Source organism: Seriola lalandi, unplaced genomic scaffold (assembly GCF_002814215.2).
Source record: "Seriola lalandi dorsalis isolate HSWRI2012SDOR001 ecotype SW California unplaced genomic scaffold, Sedor1 jcf7180002054110, whole genome shotgun sequence".
In the NCBI taxonomy this organism is placed as follows: domain Eukaryota; kingdom Metazoa; phylum Chordata; class Actinopteri; order Carangiformes; family Carangidae; genus Seriola; species Seriola lalandi.
Window position 1 is genome coordinate 168,394 of NW_019524663.1, and position 25,129 is coordinate 193,522.

At 41.7% G+C, this 25,129-nt stretch overlaps 1 protein-coding gene across 2 annotated transcripts in view; it reads right to left on the reverse strand.

The window, feature by feature from the left end:
• The window catches only part of LOC111652908 (netrin receptor UNC5C-like), a 180,187-nt gene extending 158,165 nt beyond the window's left edge, over positions 1-22,022 (reverse strand). For both annotated transcript variants that reach the window (XM_087173210.1, XM_023403301.2), the window contains exon 1: positions 21,571-22,022. In XM_087173210.1, coding sequence (XP_087029336.1) covers positions 21,571-21,688 — 118 coding nt within the window. In that variant the 5' untranslated portion in view covers positions 21,689-22,022. The remainder of the gene's footprint in view (positions 1-21,570) is intronic.
• Between the last annotated feature and the right edge of the window lie 3,107 nt (positions 22,023-25,129).

Below are 25,129 nucleotides of genomic sequence, written 5' to 3' on the forward strand. Positions count from 1 at the left end.
GGGGGGGGTTATGTTGCTAGGGTAGATCAGAGCTGAAGTACCAGTTAGCTAATGGGTCAGAATTAATGTGACCTACTGACTGTCATAAGGTCAGAGGAGCTCAGTTTATAAACTCTCAACCAAAAGCCCTTTCATTTCCATTCATTCATGTCATTATCATAATTAACTAAGTATTTTCAAGTTGTTCGATACTTGTCACAGATTAAATGCTCGTTCTGGAGTACTGCTTCAATATCTGTAGATCTGTGTAGAAAAAAAAAAAAAGTCTATCCTTTCTTGGACTACAGAGCAGACTGCTTCCTGCACTGGCCTGAAATTTCATCGGCATTAGCTGATTGGTATTAGTTAGCTTCTCATGCTTCACAATCTATCTAGCTCATTCACCAGCTGCTTGGCTACCATACAACATCCAATCACATTCATGTAGGTGTACTGTGCGGTATTTATAACACAACGACTCTCATTGTTACTCTGCTGAAATGCTCATGCCAACACAGTCTGTTGCTTCTAACCTCCTCCTTATGTTCTAAGCTTCTTGGTACGGTTAATTTAACTAAAATGTTATGTTCATGTATGTTTAATAAGGCTGGATTGGTTCCCAGCAGACTCCTCATTGCTGTTCATATTCTATGAGAGCTCCCTCAAAGAGCAGAGCCTTTTCCGCCAGATCTATGTAACCATTTTCTATGAATTTTCAGTTCCTTGTACTTGTGACTGAAATAACCAACAGCAGAATAAACATGCAGTCTAGTCGGCTGTTAAAGCTATTAGTCGTCATCGTCATGACAAAGAAATGAGTGAACCAAGTAAGACATAAACAGCGGTACTGTCAGGGAGAGCTGCAGACCTCTGCCGTGTCAGTTTCTGAATCTTGTTTGTTCACCCCACCAACACCTTGGTCACTGAGGAGAAGCTGTGAGACCGACTTTAGTGCTACATCAACAACACAGACCTGCTTTTGAATGCATCATTATTATTCCTCTGAATAGCTGCAAAAGTGTGATACAGTGTTCCACAACCTGCAATTCATTGTGCTGACCCTAACCTCGGCCTAACCTCACTGAGGGAGTTTACAAACAAAATACTTTATTAATGTAATTCAATATTCCCTGCACACAATCTGCAAGTAGTTGCATATAAATTCTAGTTTCTTATTTCATGTTTCCTGCAGTGAGAGAACAACCAGAAGGCAAACTGCCCAACAGAGAGTCAGACAGCTGCAGGCAGACAGGTAGACAGGGAGAAAAAATTGACTCAGACAGAGGGAGATGGCTCCAAAAAAAACGAGAGACAGACTCAGCAGAGATCACTGCAAGGTACGCTAATTGAAAAAGGCGAAAGGAGAAAATCATTAAACAAGCCCCACTGGTGTCTCCCTTATTAGATTCCCCTGCTGGTGTCACGGCGATTAAATTCCCCCTTGTTTCCCCTAACAAACTCTAAACTCTCAGACAATTTGTTAAGGAGAGGGATTACAGAGAATGGTAGGGGGGCTGTGTGCATTTGTGTGTATTTATCTATATGTGTAAATGCATGTCTGCTTAAATGGGTTTTCTTGCTCTTACAGCCCTTCTGAGTTGCAATTTGAAGATACATATTGTGTCTGTGCAGTAAATTTAAACATGTTTAAAAGTTTTGGTGACACTAATAAGACATTATTACTGCTATGCTTTACAGCTGCTGTAATGAAAATCCGGGGGGGATTTGTCTCTAATATTTAACATTAAAGTGCAGCCCTTTTTTGCACCCCGTGCTTATGTCAACTATTTATAGGAAAGCAAGACATTCGACCAAGATTTTGTTTGACAGTTAAGTGAATTACTGAAAAGTCTCTTGAAAACAATGAACTAACTGAATGAGAAGGGATAAGTAGCTCAAACTCCATGCTGTTTTTTCTTTTCTGTTGTATTTCTCTTATTTCTTCTCTTGTAGCCTGTGTGTCTCACTGCTTTCCCTCTCCCTCATCATCAGCATCATAATATTTTCCATCTGCTCTGAGAGATGGAGACATAAACGAAGCCTGAGCCAGCATGAACAGCTGCAGGCATCTATTCCCATATATTAAAGTACGCCTAACCCCCACATATTCCCTTTATGTCGAGCCCATCACCAAGTACACTAGACCCCATTACTCTCATTAGCTTTTATGGCACTTGGCTGGTACAACATTTGCATTTGCAGGGAGTCAGAGGATGGACTGCTGATACAGTTTCAGCAAAACAGTGTATATGCCATTTGAAATGCACTCAAAATTATGTTTGTTTATTTATGTGGTTTATACAGACTTATGATGCGTATCTCATAATGTTAAGACAAATTATATTGCTGTGTTGGCAGATACTTTCCCTGAAGTCTGACAAATAAATCACCTATCATGGCATAACTTGTGTGAAATCAACAAAACAATCAAAACCAATCAAGGAGCTTGCTGTGAGGTAATTTCACTGCCTTAAAGTGAACATGATGGAAACATTAGCATTAACATCAAAGAGATCCATCAGCCAAATCGCCTCCTGGTGCCTTAATACGATTTGACTTAAAATGTCTTGAAATGAGCTTAATTCAGACAGCTTGCCTACAGGCTGTAATGATGTGACATGTATTCATGAATGGCACAAACTTGTCCATAACACAAGTGACAGAATCGCCGAGGTGGATGGTGCAATTTCACTCCTCTTCAATGCAGACAAACTTGTTCCACCTTATTTCAAAGAGAACACTGACAATAGTCACCACTGGTACATTATTATGGACCAACTGTCCCTCAAAAAGTACAAAACCACCAAGCTGAGTTGGAAGGCAGAGCCATCAAATGAAATTAAGTCTCCTGCTAGCCTCAATATGTCTGAAACCTGCTGAGGTAGTGTAACGATTTCAGCGCTTTCGCTGTGCAGTTACAGCTGCTCAAACCAATCAAGACATGCTGTAATTTTCCTACGTCGCCCACTGCACATGCTGACGAGTCGATAACTATTGCTGTGACACTTGTCACAAAAGGACATGTCTAACCAGCTCTATAATATAGAGCTTTATTTCACTTTATATCTGACCATCACATCATTTTGCTGTGCATTTTAATTAGCTGCTGCTGGAACACCTTCTCCCACCCCAAATATGTCTGCAATGTGCTGATGTATTACAAATTCAGCACTTGGATTTTGCATAAAGCCCTTATCTTTGAACTGAGCTTAATGTGTAGCACATTTTGCATTCCTCTAAGTGCAGTGTGTGTGTGTGTGTGTGTGTGTGTGTATATATACGCGCACACATCTCCTCATAGCTCTCTGAAATACATTTATAGCAGGTAGTAAGCTGTCTTAAGTGCCACAGAGGACTGTCTGCGCTACAGTAATGGACAGAGTTTGGGCTACAGTGCATATACGCTTATTGGTCTTTCCTAAATTAATAAACAGTGTCCACACCACCCTCTGCTAGTATGCGTGTGTGTGAGTGTGCGTGTGGCTGCGTGCATGCACACACTGCAGGCTGAAGTCCCAGACCAGCTCAACAAGCTTAATACTATTATCAAGATTTACAGCGATGCTCATGTGGGACTTACATCAAAATGGTTTGTGCACAGCACAGACAGAACCCATGTCCCAATTAGAGAGCCCGAGGAACGGCGGTGCACACACAAACACACACACACACAATCCCTTTCTCATACAATCTCTGTGTCTCACTATCTTTCTCTCTCAGACACTTCTGCATATTCACAATCTCTTGAACTTTCTCACTCTCGCACACACACATAAACACACACACATAAACACATCCCACTCCCCCTGGGGACACTGCCTCTGGCCTTTGGGGCTGGAGGAGAGAAAAAACGCTGAAACGGTGGAAATAAAGAAAGAAAGTGAGAACAAGACAGAGAATGAGCAAGTGAGAAAGAAAGAGACTGGAGCAGCATCCCAAACAGCTCAGGATGAACCCGCCGCAGCTTCCAGCCACAAAATGCTCCAAAAAGTCAGCTCTGGCTGCAGTTTGTTGTGTTGAAACCACTTATTTCCATTGAACACACAACCATTTGACTCTATATTCTCAATTCAAAATTCATGAGAAATGAAGGCAAACGTAATCATTTTCTGCAGACGGTCTACACTGTGAACGTGTATGCCTGATCAAGTTTCTGTATACCAAAGTGTGTGTGTGAGCTGCATACATTAATGCATATGCCTGTCCTAAGTATGCATGTACACGTGTGACCATGCATGTGTGTTTCCAGAAAGCGGGGAAGAGCTTTAATGATAGACCAGAAAAATGCAGACCAAGCATCTCCCTCTGCGAGTCTCAGAGACCAATGCAACTGCTGAGCCAGAGATGTGGGGAGCGCTGAAATGTCTGAGGTGCTTTGGAGTCTCTGTTCATTAGAATAAAACATACCTAATATTAGATGCTCTCAGTGTCAATTCAAAACATCTTGATGATTCATTATTGGGTGCCAAAGCATTCTGTAATTCTCCTTTCACAGAGCTTTGGCATGGAAACAAATGACCACTTTCAATATTAAACTATCATGAATTATTCATGGATGCTTGTAGGGCATTAGGCATGGAAATTTTAGACGGCATAACCTTGTGTAATATCAAAACAGCTTGTGATGAATGGAAATGTACAGAGCTCCAAGAATTCTTTTGAAGTCTAAAAGATAGCACTTCAAAAGTTAATAACATGACAAGACTTAAGTATGAGTTTCATTCACTTACACTTGAAGACTTCAAATGAGGAGTTACTCAAACTGCCCTTTGGCATATATATATATATATATATATATATATATATATACATACATACAGTATATATCTAAGTTTTCCACCGCATGGTACCGACTGGACTCTACTGGCTTTTGGTACCTGTTACTTCTTTTTCCACAGCAGATATAAAAGTACCCCCTCAATGCGGTGCCGTTACTATAGTGAAAAAAACGAATGTGATGTCATCGTCAACGTGACACACACATGAACAATGGAGAGGGTCCATCCAACCATTATCTATTATCTATCTCCACACAGAAAGGCCCCAGGCACGGGATTTGAACTCATAACACTCTCGATGTGAGGCGACAGTGCTAACCACCGCCACAGTACTGGTTTGTATACTAAAATGGTATAATATAATAACTAACAGGGATGTAACAGGCTACTTGAGCAGTGAACAGTCGCCTGGCTGTATAACAATGGCGTGTGTCTTCAAAATCTCCAATCTCCCACATTGCTGACGCAGTAGTGACGATTCTCTCTGACCAATCAATAGTTTACAGTGTTTTACGTCACCTTATGGCATCACCTCAAACTCAGCAGAGATGATACCAAAAAAGTACCGGGTACCAGGAATTGTCTGAAACCTTTTCCCAATGGGAAACCAAAAAAGGAGAGTAGAGTTGAGTCGAGTCGAGCTGGTACCATGAATTGGAAAAGGGCTCAAACCTTAAGTTCTGATGACAACTTTTATTTTCATCAAAACTTGCCCCTGAGTTGATCTGTAAAAAAAATGATAAAAGGGACATTTTGTCTATAAATGCTCAATTTGTGAGAGTTTGATGTTCCCGATAGCTCCAGACTAATTAGTTGTTAAATGAGTAGATCAGTGCCAAAACTACCCTGATGTGCAAGGCATTCCTCCGACTCCAGCTGTAGCTCTAGGATATAAAACAGCTCTATTTTCAGAATCAAAAATATGAGTGATGCTGATTTGCGTAAGTAGTGCACACGTGAAATATGACTGAAACTGACTGCTCCTGAAGTTGACGGAGGCCTTGAAATGTAGCTCTCCCTCTTCTCTCCTTTGTTTTCCTGGCTTTTCATCTGCTCTTCTCTTCTGTTCTTCTTTTAGCATCCTTGTCCTTGTTCTCATTCTCTCTTACCTTTTGTCTCTCTCACACGGGTCTGCACCTAGTCAGTGTTGTCTAACACCTCAGTGACTATTTACCTTTCACAAATTCTTTGTTCCACCCTCTTCTGTACCCTTTCCTCTCACTTTATTTTCTGCAGCCTTGACTGAGCTTCACCCTCTGAACTAGCAAGGCAAAAAAGGAAAAATACATTTTCCTACCTGCAATAGTTCCTTCTTCTGTTTCTCAAGGCTAGCTACAAACACACACCTAAACACCCACAACTACACTTGTTCCCAAAAGTCACAGTCTCATATACCCACACACAGACACAAATGCAATCCCGAAGCTGAAGACAACAATCAATGTCGGCCAGTCACAGTTCAATAAGCAGACTAAACAATGTTGCTCCATTATTACTGTCTTGTTTAACCAACAGCACAAGAACAACACCGAGAATCAATGCACTGCCACGCGACAGACTCTGTGTGTGTGTGTGTGTGTGTGTGTGTGTGTGTGTGTGTGTGTGTGTGTGTGTGTGTGTGTGTGTGTGTGTGTGTGTGTGTGTGTGTGTGTGTGTGTGTGTGTGTGTTAACCAATTCTACGTATCCGACATGGGGGAAACAGTAAATCTGCATTGATTGATTTTCTACAGGCAAATTGGTTGCAACACTTGGTCTACAAAACCTGAATACGGTTTTGTTTCCACAGATTAGAGGGTCTTGTTTATAGTATCGACTGGAGATAAAGTAGAGGAACCCTAACCTGTAATAGCAATTTAAAGCTGAGACGTCTTTTGAATTTCATTTTTTTTTTAAATGGCTACTTTGTTTTTCATTAGCCCTCCTATTGACCAGATACCACTGAAACTCTTGGACATTGAGGTAATACTTCAACTGTTGGAAGGGCAATAACTCTGTAACTGCTACTACTACTACAACTTGTACTACCAATTCTCCTTGTAATATAATTGGAATGATTAAATGTACAAGTAGAATTAACTCACATCATGCTGAACATGAAACACCACCAATAAAGAGGCAATAAATAATGCGAGGTGAATAAAACACACATCTTTTAAAAAGACTGTCCTAAAAAACAAGTCTATGGGTCGTCTGTGCATGCAGCTTATTAGCTGCAACCGTTTTAACATAGCCATAAAATGCATTTTTCAGGGTGATGATAGGTTGATCTGACTGTGGATAAGATCACCCAACCCTGGAACCCAAAACACGATCTTTTCCTGAACCTAACCAAGTACTTTTGGTGCCTAACGCTAACTAAACTGTGACTGTTCCACAACCTTAACCGCACTGTTATTATCGTTACCAAGACGATGAAGGTCCGGTACGCCGTGTTGCTGGTACGCTTCTGCAGGTCTATCAACAAGTGATGAATGAGTTCACTCATATAACAACAACAACAACTACTACCACTACTACTAAGAAGAAGGAGAAGAATAAACAAATATATATCTTCAAATGACCTATAGCAGGTTCTAGCCATTGAAATCACTTTGCTTTTACCTGTTTCCTCTCTCTGTAAGCTGTCTCCAGCTACAACACAATCATAGAGGTGAGTGGAGGTCTAGCTTCCGGTGCTCAGAACATTGGAAAATTACATTTGAAAAGAAGATCAACAGCAACATCTTGTTCAAGAGACAATGTCTGTATTAATCAAGCTAATCCACAGACCCTAGTCTTTTTTTGTAATTTAAATGAAGGGACCCTTTAAAATACAATTCAGGGTAGCAGGATTTTGACGACGACCTAAGCTCTCTAATGGTCAGGTCACTAAAAAGTCTGTATAACTCTGATGGCACCAGCCTGTCTGAAACTCTGAAGCATTTTGTTATCTTAACTCTCTGCTCTGTAAATAATTCATCGGACACACCTCCCCTCCACAGCTCTGAAGACCAAAAGTGATGGAACTAAAAGCTTAAAGGACTTAAACTAAACTTTAAAACAGCACAGTGTGGAAGAAACTATTCTGGGAAGGTGAAAGCTGCTCTTTTCCCTGGAATCCTGCAACACAGGTGTCTCTCAGCTGAGGATTAATGAGGAGTGGCACAACATTTGCTCTCAAACTCTTAAACTTAACAGCGCTGTGCTCTCAATTACTAGCTCCTGCTATGTAAAGAAAATAAATATTAACAATCAAATTTCTATTCATGACCACCTTCATGAAAGGAAAATATTTTCTTCAAGTCATGGTTAATGTATCAAGAAGCAAGGATCAAATGCATAACTGTCTATCTGTGAAAGTTCTCATTCGTCCAGGTCATTGTTATCTCTTTCTCAAATTAAATCGAAGGCAACTGGACTTGTATTTGTCTGTGGAAGACGTTTCGCCTCTTATCCAAGCGGCTTCATCAGTTCTTATGTATTGGTCTCTCTAGTCCGCACTAGTCTAACTGACTAGCACGGGTTTTGTTTCCGTAAAAACAGCGTCATTTCAGGATGAAAGTCAAGGTGAGCGACATGCAGCCTGTTGATCAGGTACTGTTTCTGCTTCTGTAGCATTATTGGCAATGTTCTTTCTCCTGTAGCTCACCACTTCTCAATGAATACAGTAAAACGCTACAGATGCTACCACGAAGTCAGACAAAAGAAAACAAATATCAACTCAGACCTGACAAGTTTGTCATTAGCTGTGAGTTCAGTTCATTTTCAAACTAAAAACAAACTTTTGTGAGTTGCGAGTTGACCTGAGGCCAAAACGGCAGCCCTGCCCTCATTTTCTGACAAGACCTCAGCACTGAGTGGAGATAAACCGAAACCCTGGAGGGGCCCAGAGGAAGAAGAAACACAAATAACCACAACAACAATACAAGGATTTGGAGGAGCTAGAGGGAGCCATGGGCATTGTCTGGCTTTAGTCAGCTACTTTCTGCTTCTATTGAAACTGTTCCTTGGGTGTGGATGACATTTCTCAGAACAGAGAAGGGGGGAAAAAACACTTCAAATGTTTCTGCAAAGTTTTCTTCCTTGTGTCTTTTGTTCAAAGTTTAAATCCCCCCCCCCAGGAGGGAAAGAAGAAAGGAGAGAAGGGGAAGACACTCGGACTAAAGTGGAGAAAGACGAGAGGACGTGAAGAAGAGACGGACATGAGACAGAGAAGGATATAGAGTGAGGAGAAAACGGGGGGAGGCTCACGGACGCTTATTACATGTTCTTTTGATGTGGTGCATCAATCCTGCTGTAACACTATGACATAGGCCTCGTGCTCTGTTCACAGAAGAAGTAACCCTATACACATGACATCACTGGCAGAAATACAAATCATATAGCTTACAGATGGCTATTTGCCACACAGTACACACCATGAAGCAGATTCAACAAGTAGGCAACAATGTCATGATTGTGTGCAGCTGGTACAGTTGCAACCAATCTATTTGAGGTAGATGTCCAGGCATGATGCGGCGCTCTATGGTATGCTGCTGAAAAGCCAAGGCTGATAATGCAACAGATGGAGACACTTAGGCAAAAATGGATAAAAATGCACAAACATACGCCATATTGTAAACCTTTACACCAGCTAATATTAGGATTGAGATCCACAGCATGGTCACAAATTCCATGATAAAGTCCTCATAATGATCAAAAACAGGACGGGAGCTTGAAAAAAAAAAAAAAGCCAGTAATTTGATCATACTATCAGTATTAAAATGATATATCCTGTCTCCAGGAAACCAATACCTAAAAATTTATTTAAGATTTTGAAATTACTGGTTTAGACATAATTAGGCTGAGAAATGTGCATCATACTTTGGGGATAATGAATCTCTACAACTGTACAGGTGGGTTTTCCCGCCTTTCTGAAACTCCAACTGCTAAACTATCAGACTGGTCCAAGAGAGCGACAGGATATACCAGACCAGCCAAGAACACAACAGTTACTGCATAAGGAGACGCAGTGTCTATCCCCACATGTACTTTAACTGCCAAACTAACCATTCAGTGTCATTATATGCGTGTGTGTGTGTGTGTGTGTGTGTGTGTGGGTGTGTGTGTGTGTGTGAGTGTGTTGGCTGCCCTGTTTGGAAACCCCCTTGTATACCAGTGTTCAACAGGGCAGAGACACTTGTCCCTTAGTGTACTGTGTGTGTGTGTGTGTGTGTGTGTGTGTGTGTGTGTGTGTGTGTGTGTGTGTGTGTGTGTGTTTGCATTGGCGGGCAGATTGAGCCACATGTCACTGGACAGTGAGCCAGTTTGTGTGCTGAAAACCGTTACCGCACCACTACACCAGCTGTGCCTCGGGGAGATGATGGTGATGATGATGATGATGGTGATGATGATGGTGATGATGATGATGATGGCAACAGAAGAAAAAAAAGAAAGGAAAGTAAAAAAAACTGACAAACAACAGTCCTTCAATCCAAAATGTCCAAATACAAACTAAGCAGTAAAAAAACTGCAGTGCAAAAAGAAGAAGAAAGTTTTCTTTATAAAAAATCAACACAGAAATGAAATTAAGTCAATTTTATTTTTATGTAAAACTTGCTCAATACCTTTAATTTCAGTTTAATCATCTGCAGTGAGCCTTCACTCATTTCTTAAGATATACACGTTAGTATAACAAATGATAGAAATAGATGAATGATGTTGTAACCCAAAGTGAAATAAAATAAAATTCATTCACTCGAGTTAAATGATGCTGGGAAAACACCAATATGCCCACAAAAAATCTGATTAAAAGCAGCGCTGCTCCAATAAAAGAGTTCCTCATTACTGACTAAGTTGTTTACAACATCAAAGTAGCAATGTAAATTCCTTGGGAATAGACTGAGTAAGACCAGGACACAGTTCCAGTTGTTAAATTTTTGACTCCAGTCTTTCCCTGTGTTCCTCACTAAAGAATGAAGAATTATAAACATACAAATATCATTTGAAAGAGAGAATTGTTTGTTTCTTACATAATTGGGGCGCAATTTAGCTCTAACTTTTATCTGGTGAAACGTGTGCGTGCCTGTGACTTCCATGTAATGTTACATCTAGATTTCGTCAGCTGTCAGATCACAGCAGGGAGCCCCAATCTCCTCATCCTCCGAAAACACAGATAATGATGCGATACCTCAACATTTCATGAACAATGTGTCAGATGCAGTCCATCTTTGATTGAAACAAGTGTTGATCCTCGTGTGCAAGTGAGCGTAATGATGAAGAGTTGAAATCCCTGACTGAATCAATGAGACATTAAATGAGCTTTAAGTGCTGTGTTTGATTTGATGGATTTGCAACGGAGTGTTTGGTTTCGTTTAAACAGGTTGGTTGAAGGAAAATAGTTACATATTATGTGTCATTAGTGAGAGGCACGATGGTTTCACTCATTTCATGCTTATAATTGATAATGTTTCCAAGACAATAAATGGCAGCATAGTGGATTACGTTATTTTACGTTATATCACAAGAACATTAAACCTGCTGCTTCTTTCCTTTGAGCAGAAATTGCCACCAAAATATTTGCTGAAAAGTGGCACATCATAGTAAAAGGGCTGTATTGATTCCTTCTGACCTCCTGCAAGAAACCTCATAATGAGCTACAATGAACTTCATTTTAAGTGGAAAAGCAACAAGCAGTGAAATTTAAGACTACTACTGTACCTGCCTTGACCTCGAGCCTCACAGAAATCCTTGGGGATGGAAATACAAAATACCGCAAGCAGGAAGCGCAAGAAAGAGGGAGAGTGATTCTTAGGGTCAATCACTTTTTTTTATTTTAATAAACGTCAATAAATGTTGTAAGACAATACAGCCTGGAGAGCCAGAGGAGCACAGCAAACAAGTCAGCACACACACATGCATGAACACACACGCACACACACAAACAAACACACACTGCGTGGGAAAGAATCAATGAAAACAAAGCATGGTTGAAACATGCTATAAACAACAGCACAACACAAGTCAGTGGGTCTGTACTTTTATAGCTGCACTGCTGAGTCACAGTGCTGAGCACCCATAGTAAGAACTGACTTTCACTCTGAGGCTGGAGAGACACTGCAGGGGAGAAGATCTTAAATCTCTCAATCATTCAAAACAACTTTAAAGCTTTCATCCGCTGACCTCACCATCACCCCATTTAATTTAAGCCTCTTTGAAAACTGTCTTTCCCAAAAAGTTAAATCTGATCATCTCCACTCATTGCCTATTAAAGCCGGACCTCTGGACCTTTTTTAAGTCACTGAATAAAGGCTTTTAGATCTTTAACTAATATATTACCATATGAAAATCTGCCATAATCAAAACTGAAATATACATTTTATTCTTGATTTGATTCTAATCCAACTGTTACATATAAAATGAAAACGAATACATAAATGTGAATTATGTAATTTACCACTTGCCACTGAATAATGCATTTGTTTTATATATTTCATGTTTTCATTTATTATGTCTGCCCAGATGGTCAGAGTTTATGTATTCTAAAAAAATCTGTTGTGCAAATGAAGTGGGATTGTTCTTCGAAAGTGTGGTGTCCAAAGTTTGTTTACATTTCCCCTTCTGACCCATCATGTTTTTATTCATATTGCTCCTTTCTCATTTCACTCAATATTAAATGATTTCCCTATAGTAAAACCTGCATAACAAGCTCTGCACACAGACATTTAAAAAAAAATAAAAAATTGCAATAAAACACAAGGTATGAAACGCAAACCATCATAATGTAGATGTATAGCCTGCGGGAAAGTAATGCCCAATCTGTTCTGTGCAGTCTGACAAGGCAACAAGTGATGAATAAATTCACTTTACATTTTCATACAGAAACTTCTGGCCACAAAGGCAACACCACTCGCAGACAACAAGCTCATTCATTTCACATCAGGCAAAAAAAATCCTGCTAACTTTGACTCTGTGTTGCACTGAGCAAACCGTCTTCATAAGTAAACTAGTAGACGTTTATGTCTGTCTTTAGTTTAGAAGCGGAGCAGAATAAACCTGGCCGTTACATTGTTAACTGTTAGTTTTAGCACATAGCCATAGGCAGTGTAGCTACAGGTTGTCCTTTTGTATAAGAATATACAAAAGGAGGGGGCTTTTGTACGTCTTTCTCAATCACAATCACACAATACCAGAGATCAGTGTTTCATACCAGCAGCTCACCACGCAACTACTGTGTGTTCCTGTATTTCCCTCTTTTCCGTTTCTTTGATGTTTGATTGAAAAACAGCTCAGTTTGGTTCCATGTCAAAAACTCTGGTCTGATTTTCACAGCACTGATGATTTTTTTTTTTTCTTTTAACCCCATTATCTGACAAATAGCCACTTACACTTTGCTCTCCTGAAAACAATCTGCTAATTTAGATTAAGTGCATATAGACCTCATTCCTGACCTCTAGAGGCGCAAGTGAAACCATAAACCTGACCATAACTCTCACCAAAACCTGAAAACTGGCCAGTTTTAAAGTGAGGATGATGCAAACAGCAGAGCTTCTGCGTGACTGTAAATTCAAGTGGGGTGAAATTATTCAGTCATCCCTTTTTCACGGTTTTGTTCATCAAATCTCTTCCCTCTCTCTGAGAACTGTGATTAATTACTCACCCTGCAGTCTTTCCCTATCTCGCTCTCGCACTTGATGTCCCTATATCCAAGTCACTATATCTTTCTCCCTCCCACCCATTCAGCATTGCTCTGCCTGGCTTTTCTGATTCCCTGCCTCTTTTCACCCCTATATGATCACTTCTTTTTTTTCCTGGGGAACAAAAGATTTCAGGAAGCAAGATTTTTACAGTGAAGACTCATTATTCTCGCGCCGCTCTCTCCACCTACATTACCTTCCTACTACCTGTTCTCCTCTGGGGAGGGGAGAAAAAAAATGCTGTGTGCATGGATAATTCTGGAAAATAGCAATGTGATATTTCATCCCCACGCACACACACACACACACACAATGGACACACAAAACATGCCTCCTCAGCAAAGTACTGCCCATATTCATTAGCCACTTAGAATGCTGTGTTCAAATGAATCAAAGCAAACTGCTTACACGTAATCTTGTCACCCGCAGAGTAAAATATATCGGGTTCCTTATTACAGTTGGTGTGAAGCCAAAATAAGTGAATGTACTTGTTGTACCATATGTATGTCTATTGTACATTATGTTTGTGTGTATGTGGGAGTGTGTGTGCGTGCGTGTGTGTGCAGGTGCCTTTGTACTGATCAAACACAATAAACTAACTCAAGTGTACAGGGATTCTGTCGTTTTTGTGCATTCTTGCCTGCCATTTGTGTGTGTGTGTGTGTGTGTGTGTGTGTGTGTGTGTGTGTGTGTGTGTGTGTTTTATGCCCTTGTTTTTCCTAAGCCTACACAGGGTACAGTACAGTAAATTACATCATGTCTACAGCAGGAGAACAGGCAACCAAAAACCTTTTTACAACACATGCTAAATCCCCTTTTTCACGGCATCCTACAGAATTACAATGTACTCTTTCAAAACAGGCACAACTCTTGTGCGTTTGTGTGTGTGTGTGTGTGTGCATGCACATGTGCAAAGTGTAGACGTAAGCCTGGGAGGTAAAAAGTTACAGTGGCGATTATAGTAATTATGGTTTCAGGTTTTTGCATATTCCTTCAGATGGACCACTAGATTACCAAACAGTTTGGCACAGGGAGGGAGAGAGTGGGGGGAAAAGAAAAGAGTTACTGTTGGGGTGGGGGAGAGAGGGAGGGAGGGGTTGGATTGAGGGAACAAGGAAGAGTGAAAGAGAGAGGAAAACTAGCAGAAAAGGGGGGATGTGAAAAGGAGAGCGAGAGAGAACAGAAAGAGTTACAAAGGCGAAAGATACGAAGAGGAGAAAGACTAATCCTTCATGCGGCTTCCCAGTGCCGCTGAGCCCACTTGCTCGCACCCTCCTCCTCCTCCTCCTCCTCCTCCTCCTCCTCCTCCTCAATCCTCTCTCCACACCAGGAGTTGTATGGCCTTTTACAGTGCGGCTTTGTTTCCTATCAAAAAGGACCATGAATGTCAAGTTCTCTAAAAAGAAGAAAAAAGAAAAACACCACCTTCTCCTTTATTCTTCTCCTTCTTCTTCAGTCTTGCACCATTTCTCCATTATTCAGTTTCCCTATGTTTCTGTTCCTAACCCCGTCCCTCCTTTCTTTTTTTCTCCATCTCTCTCACTCTCTCGACACAGGACAATAAACATAACAAGCTTTGCATGGAAACAAAAAAGGACCCGGGTCCCAGCCCCGTGGACCCCCTGTCGCGGCACGTCGTCTTTTCTCAATGGCAGCTTAATTACATATTCATGGTGACACAAATAAGACTCGCTTGCTCCAGCACACAAACACGCCACTCAGCCAAAACACCCAGCACCCATCTGCTGGTCGTGTGTCTGCCCTCAAGGAATTGTTCTTTCAAAACCCGGCACATGTAGAAATGTGTTGTTTTTTGTGTGTCCGTGCGTGTGTGTGTGTGTTTAAGGAGTGACACCTGTGCAATGCTGCAGCTCATAAGGTTTAGCACTGTAGAAATCTGGGATAATACTGTAAAAAACAATACATACATCCTCAAATCTGCAACCTGTCTTTAATATGAGCGCCATGAGCAAAAAATCTGGAGACACAGCAGATTGGTGCCTTGGCGTGAATCCAAACAAAGTGTCAGAGACAGACACGGGAAGGGACAGGGGATTAAGCTGAAGAAGCAGAAGTTGGTTTCTTCACACACACACACACACAGAGGAAAAAAAAATAAAGTGTGACCGGTAATCGCTTGTCTCCAACAGGCGCAGTGTGCTGCTTGTTGTTTTTGAAGCAAATAAACCAGCCCTGGCTATTTACTGGAGGTTTTACGGTATCAAATAAAAAGAATATATAGACCATGAAAATCCTAAGCTGCCGGCTGTGGATAGAGGCAAGGCCTTAAAACAAAGAGATCCAGGGTGAGATTTCAATGGAGAGCAGCTGGCGTGGTGTGGAGCTCCATTTCTCTACCTGTCTCTTTCCTTCCCTTTTAGTCCCATCTCTCTGTATTGGACCCATACGTGCATGTATGTGTGAGTGTGTGTGTCAATGTGTAGGTAAACACTCTCCCTCCCTCTGGCTGACTGATGAGTTTCCGTGACCACACACACACACACACACACACACACACACACACACACACACACACACACACACACACACACACACACACGCACACACAAAATGTCCTGCTGCTTGTGGGCTCCGTTCAGAAGCACAACAATATGTCCACTGTTTGGGCCACACTCTAATTAAACAGTGTAAATCTAACTACAGAAAGAGACAGAGTGGTGAGAGACAGCAGCAGAGGAAGAGAATAATAGACGAGAGCTAAAAGTGAGAGAGACGAACAGAACGTCAGAGGTAGCAGATGGGAAAGAGAGAAAGACGAAAACAGGACAGGGAAAATGAGAGATAGAGTCAGAGAGAGGAGTGGGAACAAATGACAGCAGAGAGGAATTGAGACGATGGACAACCGCACAGAAATCTGTGGCCTGGCACTTGGTGGCTGTGGTTCACTGAGTCCAACTGTTTATTATGGGAATCAAAGATGCCCAGTTTCTCCTTGCTGTTCGCTGCAAAAAATGACAACAAGAGAAGCTTTAGCAACTGTAGCTTCAACAACTGATTTTATAGGATTTTTTCTATGAACTATAGTTGCACAGGCAGATAAGAACTTTTAGTTATTCTAAAAGACGTATATATTCACTTGAATATTCAGTGTTTCTGGATGTGTTTTATCCTACAGTGCGACACGGTAATCCGACTTTTAAGATAATGAAGTAAATGTTCATCTAAATCTGTGACAAAAACACTAAAATAGGCTTATCATTTTTTGCAGTGCAGGACTGCATGGGACCAGTGGGAAGTATATAGTAGGCCATTGATTGGGAACAAACGGCTTTCTCTCAGAACGCCCACCCCACACGCACACACACACAGACAAGCACACACAACTAAGTAAAACAAAAAGCCTGGAAATGAGAGCCCCAAATGAGGCCTTAGGTTTCGCAGGCCATGAAAAATTCATAATTCCAGATCTTTACATGAAACTCTAGAAGGAATTAGGCCTAACAGCAGGAGACGCTGGGAATCAGTTTCAGAACATTTAGCCTCTCCTTTCTCTTTTTCCTCTTTTCTCTTTGCTCAGCCTGTCTCTCTAGTAAACATGCACGCTCACAGCCACGAATGCACACCCAAACAGGCTCAGTCGGACACGCACAAACACACACTCGCACACAAGGACACATTCTTATGTTCCATCCTGGGTTTTCCCCTGCGGAGAGTGAGAGATAGTAAATGGTGCAAGTGGTGTGACGCAGTTAGTCGACACAGCCTTTTGAAAACCACACTTTCTCAAAAGGCGGATTTCATCTCTGCTTTCCTCAAAGAAAAACATGCCTGCAAAGTTTTCTGCCGCTATACAAACAGCCCACGTTCTTGATTCTTGCAATAATCTGAGCTGTAATGGCTATGCGTTGCAACACACTAAACATAAAATGCGCTGTAGGTGGACAGACAAGGTCGAGCATTTTCACAGTCCAACATAAAATCTATTGCGTGAACAGATGAACCTGCAAGGCCAAAGGGAAGAAGAAAAAAAAAACTCACAACAACCATTCATCAGCTAACATAGAACACACATTGAAACGATAGAGATAGAAATGATAGAAAAGGGTGGGTAGAAAAATGTCTCATCACTGGTCGCACTTCAAGTAAGAGTCTATGAAATGTATGGATGAGTAAGCAAGGACAAAAAAAAAAAAAAAAAAAGAAGGCAGAGAGGGCAAGGGGGATCTGCCATCACTATGCTGCCGCGAGCAGCAGGAGGGTCTTCTACACAAAACAACCCCAGACACATTCAAAGACTTCCTTTCACACACACCCGTGAACGCCTGTCCGAGCGCACACACATGCACGCACACATTAGTACGCTCACATACACACACGCAGAGAATGCAGACAGAATGCAGCATTGTTTGACCGTAGAAATATCTTGTGTGTGTGTGTGTGTGTGTGTGTGTGTGTGTCACTGTGTGTGTGTGTGTGTGTGTGTCAGTCAGTCAGCTTGTCAAGTCCTAGTGGAGTGATCAAAGCTGGTACAAACCACCCAGAGAGATCTCTCCCTTCCTCATCCATTCATCCGTTCGCTCTCTCACTCTGATACAGAAACAGCATCAAATTTACCACATAAAACCTTCTCGGCCAATCAGATTGTCCTGGTTGGAGTAGCCCAGCCAATCAAGTTGGCCTATTTAGTTTGCAATAATTCCCAGCTGTCCCCCTACAAGCACTGAACCCTGGATGGCTGCAGTGCACCATGGGACAGGATCAGAGCATAATGGGAGACAGCATGGGAGCGCTGGCAATATCATAATGCCAAGTGTGTGCATGCACATACACACACATGCAACAAAACACCATGTGAGCTCTGCTGGAACACTGTAATAATGCCAAGTTCACACACATGTACAAAATCACCCCATCACCCACATATAGACATGCTAGTGAGCACACACACACACACACACACACACACACACACACACACACACACACACACACACACACACACTCCACAGGAGTTCTCTGAGAACATCCCAAAGCTGCCAAGTTCTTGAACACGAACACACACACACACACACACACACACACACACACCTCACAGCAGCACTTTGAGCACATCTTTACACCTCTGCACCACCAGGTTCACAAATATACACCTACACACCAACACATACCTGCACAGACACACAAGTGTCAACACACCCACATATTTCTTTCAAAAGGTGATGTTTTAAATCAGCTGTGAAGCTCAAGATATATATTTAAAGTTAAAACAGATCGTAGAATAGAAGTGTGTTAAATTTACAGAATAGTGTGTTTCAGAGCTCAAACACAACATACCACAGAAATACAAACGTCTGGAACCAGAGCCCAGGGCCATATAAAGCAGGAACACACCAAATGTTTTAGACTAACACCCTATAGCAGCTGAATTGTAGAACCTGGCTACACCGCAGCTTAGTCATCATTATAAACAAGGGGACTTTTCTGACTTTGTGAAGCGATCTCAACGCCCATTCATTCCAGATCAAATGTAAGGGGGCTTAGCAAATGGCTTTTTAATAGGCCCAAAGGCTTGAGGGTGGGGCTTAGTTGGAAGGCTTACACATGTACTCAAGCTGGCATGAGAGGATCTCAACTAACACTCACCTCTCATTGTATGCGCACGTCGGTGAGTGCACAAGTGTGTGTCTGTGCGCGAGACTCTTCCATAATGTATCACAGTTTCTATAGCTCTGCAAAGTGAGCAGGAAGATGTCTACATGCCCAGATTTAATGACAAGGAGCTTAAAAAAAAAAGAAAGGGACTTGTGTGGGATAAGTGTACTCAAAATGGATTAAAAAAATATCTATATTGGGGGTCCTCATCGTTTTTCATTATGAGGTTTGAATCCTCAGCAGCAACCGCATCATTTCCACAAACACCATCATCCTGAACATCATTAGTCATGATCTCAAGAACAAACTCCGCTGTTAAACTTAACCAAACCACATATTCCACAGTGGAGTTAAACTGCAGGCAACAAGACGCTCAATCATGCATGAGCAGAACTAAACAGCAGATTAATGCGGTTAAAATAACTCTTTGTGGTTCCCATTCAAAGACAAAATGCACATAGAAACCCAGAGTTCGTAATGTGAAGGAAGTTCTCTGCCTGAGTGGATTGGGAATTGAATCCAGCACTGATACATAGAGAGGATCAGCTATGTACACAAAGCAACCCACTCCCCCCACAGTTAGGTCAATGTGTTTGTGTGTTTTGACCCATTCAATAGAACAACTAATGGAGTGATTCCTCAAACACAAAGAAACGACTTCAGATACATGAGTCAAGTTGTTTGGAAAACAGGAATAACAGACACAAACATGACAGTGAAAGGGGGGAGAGGAGAGCCAGAGAAATAAAAACCTTTCAAAAAATAAAAGAAATCATTTCATCAACTGTTTTGCTTTGCAATTATCAGATTTCTCTACCCAAGTCAAATTGAGTTGCATGTTGGTGGCAAGGTGCGATTTATCAGAGTTAGACGAAAGCCTGCTCAAATCGTGTCCCTAAATTGCAATGTATTGATTTAACAGTAAACCAATAGAGAACAGTCATAATGAATATTGGTGGGAGTTGCTGAAATGCTGTTCCCCAGGGCAACGAGAGAAAGGTGGCAGCAACATTATGTCCAATTACTGGCTATATTCAGCACAAAAAAATCCCTGGGTCAGTCAGTGAAGTTGATACCAATTTACTGACTACATTCTGGGGTGGAATATTAGTTGTATAATGGAGCGTATATAATGGAGGCTGAAGCAACACTGAATCCTGATAGGACATTAGAATATTATACTTAATAAGGGATGAAATCCACAATAAGGTGCCATGATAAGGTCAAGCTTAGGTTACTGAGGCCATACAGGAAAAATGTGGTGAATTAATCAGCTTGGTGAAACAACAGAAGGGTTGGGCCATTAATGCTTTTTGGATGAACATTAACAAGGCACAAGTTCTCTCCCTGAGAAGGTCACTGAGAGTGTGAGAGGGAGAAGTATGACCGTCTTTTCCCTTCAGCATTTTCCAGGGAGCAGCTTATTACACTGTGAATCTCTCAGAGCTCTTACCAAGTAAAAAAATATATATCTTAATGGTGGAAAGTTATTTGCTTGCTGTTTATTTGGGCTTCATTGAGTCTGTGCCCTGCTATATCCTCCACTAACACCAGCCTGTGGTGTGTCTGCGCGTCACTCTTCAGAAATATCACTTTAATATTCCTGTTATGCTTCACTTGGGGCGTGCAGTGTGAATATACAACACCTTATTATTCTAACAGCGTGGTATTAATACAGCCTACTCGTGTGTTCTCGAAGCTCTCTTTGGACTCTATCACAGGCATAATGATGCTGGTGATCTTTTTCTATCTTCAAGTTCAACCGGGATGTTTGCAGCATATTTCCTCCTGCTGTTGTTGTTGTCGTCAGATGCGTGTAACCGCCTATATGCGCTTCTGGCGGCTCAGAGTCTTTGTGACTTCTGATCAATTTTCCAATCGGAGCAGTGAAGCGTCGCCTCTATTTAGCGAAGTGCTCTGCGATCAGACATCAGTCGCCCTGATCGTGGACTCCAAATCCTTCCCTATAGTTTTCACCTTGATTCAACTGCAGCCTCGGTGTTTATTTATCAGTTTATAAACGAAACAGTCCCGACGACAGACCCACTGGGTTATCGGATTCTGACATGGACCAAAAGTCCCCGCTGTGTTGCTCGGGAGTTTTCAGTCACATTCGTATTTATTTTGGTTCTCAATAACCAGTGGAGACCTCATTCCCTTACATATTATTCACCCTTACTGAATTCACCGCAAGCCAGTTTTCATAAATGAATTATTCTCTTTAAGTCGTTTGTCGCGGGGAAACGTAAGCTGCGAGTTTTACCTTTCAGTTCGTACAGCAGTTAAAGCAGGGGCAAAAAAATGCGCAGATATTCACGGTTTACACCTGAAGACACTGACCATCATCAGCACCAGCGCAATTTAAACGGAAATATTCCAAGAAAAAAAGTACCCTAGTCTCTCCTCGACAGGAGCTACTTCTCCCTCTGACATACCGCTGCTGACACACAACCGCATCTCAGCGGTGAAGGAGAAGCTCCGCCGCTTTCAAACAATCAAGGTGTTTCAGAAAAGGTCTGAGAGAAGACGCGCTCTCCCGCCTTACCTTGGCCGACTCCTGGGTGTACGAGCACCAGGAGAACCAGGATCCCCGGCGTGGCGCACATCCTCACCAAGCTGCAAGCCCCGTGTCCTATTCCACTTCTCTGTCCACTTTTCCCCATTACCAGCAACGCGTAAAACACATAAACACGCAAAACTCCTCGGTCCACGGTGGGGGATAAATGAGAACCCCCCCGCCCCCCTCCACCAGCACAGGATCTGCTGATTAATCAAACGAGTCCAAAACCAAAAGGTGGGTAGGTGTACACAGGCTCTAGTCCCGACGTCTTAAGTCCGTCTGAAGAGGCGCAGGTTGAGCTGCGAGCTGCGAGAGGAGAGAGGTGGTGGAAATAACCACGGGGTCCTTTGACTCGTGTCGGCGGCACTGCTTGCCTTGCCACTAAGCTCTGCTTTTCACTCCGTGCGCTCTCTCCGTCTCCAGTCTCTCCGTTTACGCAGAGAGAGAGAAATGCCACCGCCCTCTGGCTACCACACTAGACTCTCTCTTTCTCCCTCTCTCCTTCACTCTGCCTCCCTCTTTCCTCTGGCTCCTCTTTCGTTACTTTAATGACACACACACAGAGAGAGAAAAACAGGAAGAAAATAAAATCTCACTCAAACAAACACCTGAATGCATTTTAGTGGCATGTCTGAATTGGGATATTGTTGTCGCTTGACACGTTTAGGATGAAGAGCTGTCTCTCCCTCTCTCGCTCCTTATACCATCTCTAAGGCTCAAAATAATCTCATCATACTTTTTGGTACAGATTTAAAACAGACACAAACAGATATTTTACTCCTACTTTCTTGGATTTCTTTTTTCTTTTATCTCTAAGTGTATTTTGTATGACTTGTATGCGACTTGTACTGTATCTGCCTAGTTTCTGTATTTCTCTAAATCCATTGTATGAGTCTATTGCCTGCGCGTGTATGAGTCTGTGCGCCTCTAATTGCTGCCGCTGTGGAGCAAAGCAGGGAGCCACGTTTCTCCGTCAGCTCACCAACTGATGTCTGCCCCCTGACGGCCACGTCCACTGAACCTGCACAAGGATGCACTGTAAACGGCATACCGGATCTCCACAACAGAGTCCATCCAGTTTATTTGCAGACAAAGTAGAACTTAAACCAAAATGACGTAGTTTCGGGTAACTGCAAAGGATTATATAAACAACATGGCATCATTTTATAACTGTTCTTTTTTTTGTCTTGGTGACTGTGCGCATATGTAAGGATTTCACGGAGGTCACCCACACAGCGATTGTACGTTTATCACAATAACAAATATGAAAGACTGTTCATTTTACAGGATGTTTTTCACTGCCACCATGACCAAGTAATAGAGACTGCCACATCAAACAACGATGATGTGTACATCAAAATGAAAAATCGTGCAGCAGCCATTGCCACTTGAAATGTGGTGACCACAGGCTTGTTTCACTGTTATGACTCTACACTTCCATGCATTTACGTCAACACACTCATGTGGCGATGAATCTAAATCTTTGTTTGTACGTGTCATCTTTTCAAAAGTACAGATACGATACACAGTAGGCTACATCTTTTTTTTTTTTTTTTTAAATGTCTACATATAACCAGCGTCACCTTCAAATGTCTGACTGCTCATGAGAAACATTAACATTTAAGCTGACTGATGAGTAAACTCAAGAACAAGCTCATGATCATGTTTGTATGTGTGTTAGCGGCACACACATACACACACTCCTCCAGCTAACATAACTCTCGACGGTGTTGCTGCACAGTCATTTGAGCAGCACAGCCTGGATCATGCATTGTAAATGGCAATAGTAAAATATGTGCTTGGTGCCATTTGTCACCACTGCAGCCCCACAGCTCAGTGACTACCACTGGAAGTAGCTGCTACCCGCAGGGACATGTAAAAGCCTTTTTATTCTGCCACTTTATTGGGAATAGGAAAGCAATAAGTAACACAAGAAACATATGGCACGCTTGGATATGGATCAGCACTTACACTAGCAACAGTCAATCGCAATGGGATTTTCACAGTTCCATGCGGTAGTACAACATATATACTTTGTATACACTGCCAATGTGATATTTCAGTAGTATGTTACATGGCTGTTCAGGCAAATTGTTTTCAAAAAGTAAAAATTGTTATAAATTCACTGCTGAAGGCTCCTACAAGCTCAACTCAAACCAAAAGTACAACACTTGCACATGCCTCCTCTTCGCCTCCTCTTCCTGAAGAGTTTTCTTTGAGCTACTTTCTACCACATCTCTTTCAAGATATAGTCTCTATGAAAACTGTTGACTGTGTGTTCAAAGGATTACCCAGAGAAAAAGGGGGGAGTGAAATATCTCAACAACTACTGACAGACTTGCTTGTACAGACATTCATGATCCCCAGAGGGTGAACCATCCCGACTCTGATGATCCCTTAACTTTTCATCTGGTGTCCAATACTTTAGTTTATGATCAACCAACGGTCTCAGCTGTACGTTGTGTTTGGTACGTATTTTCAAAATGTTAGCCTACACATATTGTACATCGAATAGTGTCGTATTGAATGCGTATCTTTTACCTTGTTGCTCAGTTGAAATATGATTTGAACAGGTTTTGAACAGACCAACTGTTCACTTTGGATACAACCTCATATTCTTGGAAAAGCAGTTATTTTAAATGTTGAATGTGAACCTGGTAACTCCTCCTCACTTTTCACAGTTTGGATTGTTTGTTTTTTTTCCACTGCTGTGAATGGGAGATGTACATACTGAATAACTCCTCCACTTAAGCTGAAAGAATAAAGATTGTGGTGTGCTACCCTGTCTGCCCCAGAGCCCACAAGATCTGCTTTTAACTAAGCTCCCAGAGGACTTTGTCACACTGTCTCCATCTCCCCTTTTCTTTGAATGTGAGGATCATCAAAGACAATCCAGCATCACTTTATTCATGTTTATCATCATTACAGAGATAGATATACAGTATGAAGAAAGTTGAACATATTTTCCCATCGGTTGCCTGCGCCTGTAACCCAAAGCATCAAAGACCCAGCAATAATTAGAGGGGGATACTGAAGACAGTGTAGGGGAAGATATTACAGGATATCACCACCTTGATAATGCAGAGCAGAGGGTGGAAGAAAGGTACTTTACTACATGCAGCCCTAATTTGGTGAAAAGGGGTTCTAGTTCTGTTTTTATATCAATAGTCTACAGTTTTCAGTGAGTTATAATAATGTCAGTGTGCAACCTAATTACTAGTGCCGTACATTTATTTTAAGTATAGAATCAGTTGTAACAGGAATAGTTTTAAAAAGGAATAGTTCCATATTTTACAGACTATACTTAAACGCTTTCCTTCTGAGAGTTATATGAGCAGTTCAATATCACTCTCACGTCTGGCTGGGTGCAGTGACTCCCTGGAGTCACTTGTTGTCACTGTTGCCAGGCAACCAGTGGAGACTACAGGACAGTCCCCATAAAAACCATAACTTGTGGTTTTTACATTTCTGTGCTGATTATACAAACAAGATATAACATGTTAATTTGTGAAATTTAGAGACATTCGGACAAAGCCAGGTTAGC